This window comes from Lactuca serriola, chromosome 4, assembly GCF_051521515.1.
Source record: "Lactuca serriola cultivar US96UC23 chromosome 4, Lser_US96UC23_V15, whole genome shotgun sequence".
NCBI lineage: Eukaryota > Viridiplantae > Streptophyta > Magnoliopsida > Asterales > Asteraceae > Lactuca > Lactuca serriola.
Window position 1 is genome coordinate 173,570,633 of NC_136411.1, and position 6,550 is coordinate 173,577,182.

Genomic DNA, 6,550 nt, shown 5'->3' on the forward strand with positions numbered 1-6,550 from the left:
GACGCAGACTGTTTTAGTAGGGGTGTTCCTCGTACTTCAAGCGGGTGCACCTAATAGAAAAACAAAAAAAAAAAAAAAAAATTTACACTGCGTGCCGGAAATTGAGCAGTGGCCCGGGACCCCAAAGGCCCTACATAGGTCCGCCACTGTTTTAAAAGAAAAAAAATTATGATTAAGATCATTTGCTAAGTTAAATCAGCTATCCCAAAGACCACTACGCTATGTGGCATACATAAGCGTGAAAGAGCCAAAAGGCAAGGGCACCTCATTAAAACTCCGCTCCACAAACACCATTACAGCCCAAGGGGGCAATGTTCACGCGTAGAGATAGAGAGAAACGGAGAGAAAAGAAGAATAAGAAGAAGAGAGAAACCTCCTTGTCTTCATGTATGGATCGACCCCTCCATATCGGATTCCCTCCATACCATACTGGATAGCCTTAATCTAAAATGTGTGGTGTGGTACATCATGCATTTCCACATCATTATTTTGCATTGAGGTCTCGTTTGTTTTTCTACAAAAGTACTTTTTGAACATTTTTCCCTTCTAGCGGGTAGACGTTTCGCAAATGCACGTCTTCTTTCGTAAACTTGGAAAAAGACAAAAGACATTTAACCACTTCCAAAACAAACTATCACCTTAGTGTCAACATTGTCATACTATTTTTTAGATTATTGGTAAAGAGTTGCCTAGTGCCAAGCCATATCACGGTCAAGAAGGGTAATCTCGGAGGAAGCCATCGTCCACCTAAGCATGCGGACGGATGGCACGACCCAACCGCACACACTCTGTCCTAATAAAATAAATGATCAATTTAATACTATCACTTTTAAAAAGTCGCATTCGTCGTGTATATGTGGATTCCTGCTGCAATCATTGATCTTGCAATCATTAATGTATGCACAACAAATTATTCAAGCTATAACCTATAAGTCCCTAGAGAAGGGCGATATATCTACCCCGCGAATATAATCCATGGAGTCAGAATTACTCATCATCTCTTATTCATCGACGACAGTTGGAAAGCAATCCAAATGGCTACCGGAAAATTCTTCCGAGATATAGAGCTACCTCAGCAAAAACCTCTGGACAACGGCCTTCTTTTCCCGGCGGTGTTATCGCCAAACCTTACCACTGATTCTACCGCAGTAGAACTCCATGATTTTGAAGAAGCTATCAGAACTCACAAGCCATGGCTGGAGTCTCTTCTCCAGAAAAGCGGCGCTATTCTCTTCCGAGGCTTCCCTGTTGTCTCACCTTCCGACTTCAACCATGTTGTGGAAGCTTTCTCCTACGCTGAAATTCCCTACTTAGGCGGCATAGCCCCTCGGACGAAGGTCGTTGGCCGGGTTTACACCGCAAATGAATCTCCTCCCCATATCGGAATTCCTTTCCATCACGAGATGTCTTACGTAAATTTCTCGATTCTGTCAATCTCGTTTTTTTTTTTTTCATGATAACAATTGACATACCTAATTAATTGCAACTTAGTGCTCACATGTTAATGCATGTACAGGCTCCTGATTTCCCCACCAAGGTATTTTTCTTTTGTGATGAAGAACCAGGAGAAGGGGGGGAAACTCCGATAGTTTTGAGTCATATCATATACGAAAAGGTGAAAGAGAAGCACCCAGAGTTGGTTGCAGTACTAGAAGAGCATGGATTGACGTATACAGAGGTAATCATGGATGAAGACGATCCATCATCCATCATCAGTCGTAATTGGAAGTCAAAATTCAACACCGACGACAAAAATGTTGCTGCGGAAAGGTATGTTTGTTTTCTTCACAATTTACATTAAACCCAATAATGTAATACAAGTAAAGTTCACCAACTTTATCCAAACATGCATGGCTCAAGAGAATTCCTCCATTGACAGGGCAGCAAAGCTTGGAATAAAGATTGAATGGATTGGGAATGCTGCAAAAGCTACAACAGGTCCACTCCCAGCCATCAGGTTTGACAAAGAGAGTCGCCGGAAAACATGGTTCAACCCTATTACAACTACTTATAGTGGCCCTGCGGGAAAATCGTTTTTTGTCGAGATCGGTAATGGCGATCCTGTGCCTGATGATGCTGTGGAAGACTACAGGAAGATCCTGGAAGAAGAGTGTGTTGCGATTCCTTGGAAGAAAGGCGATGTTCTTCTTATTAATAATTTGATGGTTCTTCATGGTCGACGACCACTACTAAAGCCACCACGTCGTGTGCTAGCTTCCCTTTGCAAGTGATCGGCGTTTCATTGAACTGTTGCAGGAAAAAACAATGCTGTAGTCTAGTAATTAATAGCCAGCGATTAATAAATGCATATGGCAAGCTAAATAAAACAATATAATTTTCCGGTATGTGTATTGGTTTGCTTATATCGGTTAAGTTTTGGTGTTTTATACTTTTATTTAAAAAAATTTGAACGACGTTTTTTAAGTAGAAAGTTACATTTTCTTTAATTAATTTGTTCATATAAATTGATAGTGTTTAATTTGTTACTTGGGTTGATACCCTGTGCATATGAAAAAAAAAATTATTAAAAAAAAACAAATATATAAAATTCCTAAATAAATATATTATTGAAATAACCTTTCTTAAAAAAAATTTTAAGGTATAAAGGCCGCTCGCCTAACCAAGGAAGAAAATGTAAAACAAGCTATCAACTAAAAAAAAAGTTATAAAAAATTTAAGGAAATTTTGTGAACAATGTTTATATAATTAAAAAAATACAACTACTAAAATAGATGCAATAAAAGTTGTAAAAATATTATTAAAAGAAGTTGTACAAAGACACTATTAAAAAAATTAATATGGAAATTGTAAAAAAAAAAATCGACTGTATCAAAATGGTAAAACAAACTAAAAGTTGGGTCAAATTATAATAAATAAATAAAAAAGTTAGGGGTGAATTATATAAAAAATTTATAGTTGCACCAAAAAGACATCATTTTTAGATAGTGTTCTTTTAAATTCGACCATGTTTTCTTTGGTGCATTTGAATAGTGATTTTATTTGTTTAAGCATAGATGGTGCGTTTAACGACATATATATATATATATATATATATATATATATATATATATATATATATATATATATATATATATATATATATATGTTCAGGTTAATTTGAGAGCATTCTGATTTTATGAGACCGTGAGACCAAATCTAAAAAAAAAATTTAAAATGGAAAAAACCAAAAATTCCTTTTTTAAATATTATTTTGTGAACTTGAATTAACTAAAAAAAATAATAAAAAAATAAAAAAAATGCGTCTCACGGTCTCACAAAATATAGGTGGTTTGAAATGAACCTAACCATATATATATATATATATATATATATATATATATATATATATATATATATATATATATACATACAGTGTAATATTCTATTCCGAAAATAATATATATTTTTTATTTATTTTTTATTTTTTTAGTTAATTCAAGTTCCGAAAATAATATTTAAAAAAAGAATTTTTGGATTTTTCCATTTATTTTGCATTTTAAAATTATTTTTTAGAATATGTACAGTGTAATATTCTACTAGAACATTTCACGTATTTTTCAAAAAAAATGGAATTTTTTTATTTTTTTATTTATTTTTTTTAGTTAATTCAAGTTCCGAAAATAATATTTAAAAAAAGAATTTTTAGATTTTTCCATTTATTCTGCATTTTAAAACTATTTTTTAGAATATGTCAGTCTAATATTCTATTAGAATATTTCACGTATTTTTCAAAAAAAAATTGGAATTTATTTTTATTTTTTTTAGTTAATTCAAGTTCCGAAAATAATATTTAAAAAAAGAATTGATTAGATTTTTCCATTTATTCTGCATTTTAATATTATTTTTTAGAATATGTCAGTATAATATTGTATTAGAATATTTCACGTATTTTTCAAAAAAAATGGAATTTTTTTTATTTGTTTTTAGTTAATTCAAGTCCGAAAATAATATTAATTTTTTTTTTTGGATTTTCCATTTATTTTGCATTTTAAAATTATTTTTAGATTTGTTCTCACGGTCTCACAAAATTAGAATGATATCAAATGAACCTGAACACACACACACACACACACACATATATATATATATATATATATATATATATATATATTATATATATATATATATATATATATATATATATATATATATATATATATATATATATATATATATATATATATATGGTTAGGTTATTTTGTTTTCACTATCTATTGTGTGCATGTATGATTGATTCTGGACTAATTATTTTAGTTATTTTAAGAAAGTAATTAATGCATATTACATGTTGAAGATATAATGAATATTAATTAAATCTTCAACATTTAATATGCAATAATTACTTTATTAAAATATCTAAAATAATTGGTCCAGAATTAATTATACATGCACACAATAGATATTGAAAACATTTGAATCTAAGTCTATATATATATATATATATATATATATATATATATATATATATATATATATATATATATATATATATATATTGATTATAAATAAAATAACAATAGATAATACAGTATATGAAATCAAATATTATACACTTCTTTTGTGCATGTAACGAGACGTGTATGATTTTGCCATCAGTTTTTGGAGTATTGTATATGTTGCAGAGAAAATAATCCCACCCAACGCATGGAGGCACAATTACTCACTGTCTCGGTATTGATCGAACGACAGCTGAAAAACAATCCAAATGGCCACCGTGAAATTCTTCCGAGAAGTAGAATTACCACAGCAAAAGCCTCAGGACGACGGCGTTGTTTTCCCGGCGGTGTTATCCCCAAACCATACCACTGATTCTACTGCAGTACAACTCCCTAATTTCAAAGAGGCGATCAGAGCTCATAAACCATGGCTGGAGTCTCTTCTTCAGAAAAGTGGCGCTATTCTCTTCCGAGGCTTCCCTGTTGCTTCACCTTCTGATTTCAACGACGTCGTCGAAGCTTTCGGCTACCCTGAAGCGTTCTATGTCGGCGGCCGAGCCTCTCGAATCAAGGTCGTTGGCCGGGTTTACACCGCAAATGAAGCTCCTCCCGAGAAGGGAATTCCTTTCCATCACGAAATGGCTTACGTAAATTCCTGGATTCTGTTACATATCTATCCAATTTCACTCTCAATTTCGTTTTTCGTGCTTACAATCAAGTCTGTAGTGGTAGTTCATAATTCCAGACACTAAGGCAAATTTTAATTCAGTATGATTGAAGTTTCTTTCAGCTCAAAGCTTCTGTACTTGAAGCCACTTCTTTCCAGCTTGTGGTTTCATTGATTTTCAGCAATTTAAGCTCAGATCTACATGAAATCCGTGCTCCACTAAAGGGGAAATCTGGATAGATGTTCATTACTTCATTCTATTGATTTTATTTACAATTTTTGTAGATGTATAACCTTTACTTATTTGAATTGTTGGGATCTCAAACAGGTTCGTGATTTCCCCACCAAGTTATTTTTCTTTTGCGACGAAGAACCAGGAAAAGGGGGAGAAACTCCGATAGTTTTGAGTCATATCATATACAAAAGGATGACAGAGAAGCACCCAGAGTTCGTTTCACAGCTAGAGGAGCATGGATTGACCTATACAAAAGTATCAAACGAAGAAGACGATCCATCATCCTTCACCGGAAGTGGTTGGAAGTCAACATACAAAACCGACGACAAAACCGTCGCTGAGGAAAGGTATCATCATGTCTCTAGTAATTAACAGGTTCGTGATTTCACCGACTTTATCTAAACTTAATCCTCCATTGACAGGGCATCTAAGCTTGGGGCAAAGATTGAATGGATTGGGAATTCGGCAAAAATCATAACAGGTCCATTAGCAGCCGTTAGGGTTGACGAAGAGAGTCGCCGGAAAACATGGTTCAACAGTATTGCAGTTAGTTACAGTGGCCCTGCGAACAAAAGGTTTTGTGATGTTGATACGATTGTGGAGCTCGGTAATGGCGACCCTGTGCCTGATGATGCTGTGGAAGATTACTTGAAGATCTTAGAAGAAGAGTGTGTTGCGATTCCTTGGAAGAAAGGCGATGTGCTTCTGGTTAATAACTTGATGGTTCTTCATGGCCGGCGACCACTACTAAAGCCACCACGTCGTGTGCTAGCTTCCCTTTGCAAGTGATCGGGTTCTTGAAGAAGCCGCGTTTAATTGCAGGTAACTAGTGCTTTTACCAAAATGTGAACTAGAATAAGATGTGTATTTTTTATACTTTAGAATAATGGGTGATAAATAAATGGAAATGCGAAGCCAAAAAAAAAAAAACACCATTTCACTATCCATGTTTTTGTAATATGCAATAAGAATGATTTATTTATTTATTTTTATTTTTTTACATTTCATTTTGGGTTTATGTGTTTTGCGTTAGTGAAAGGGAAAATGACTTATATGGGTAACTATGTTTAAAACGTTCAAAAAATATAATTCAAGTTTGATGTGTTCAAAAAATATAATTCAAGTTTGATGTGTCCAAAAAACACAATTCAAGTAAAACATTTGTACAAAAAGCACCAATGATATACATTTTTTGTTCAAATTTGATCTTAT

At 33.2% G+C, this 6,550-nt stretch overlaps 2 protein-coding genes across 2 annotated transcripts; both read left to right on the plus strand.

Annotated features, from left to right (window-relative positions):
* The first annotated feature begins 967 nt into the window (after positions 1 to 967).
* LOC145100444 (clavaminate synthase-like protein At3g21360) lies at positions 968 to 2,424 on the plus strand. The gene is made up of 3 exons (XM_079037713.1): positions 968 to 1,412; positions 1,517 to 1,770; positions 1,880 to 2,424. The coding sequence occupies exons 1-3, from the start codon at positions 1,035 to 1,037 to the stop codon at positions 2,229 to 2,231; spliced, it is 984 nt and encodes a 327-aa protein (XP_078893839.1). The 5' UTR covers positions 968 to 1,034; the 3' UTR covers positions 2,232 to 2,424.
* A 2,152-nt stretch (positions 2,425 to 4,576) lies between these two features.
* Positions 4,577 to 6,330, plus strand: LOC145102946 (clavaminate synthase-like protein At3g21360). The gene is made up of 3 exons (XM_079040468.1): positions 4,577 to 5,083; positions 5,432 to 5,685; positions 5,761 to 6,330. The coding sequence occupies exons 1-3, from the start codon at positions 4,706 to 4,708 to the stop codon at positions 6,125 to 6,127; spliced, it is 999 nt and encodes a 332-aa protein (XP_078896594.1). The 5' UTR covers positions 4,577 to 4,705; the 3' UTR covers positions 6,128 to 6,330.
* The last annotated feature ends 220 nt before the right edge of the window (positions 6,331 to 6,550 follow it).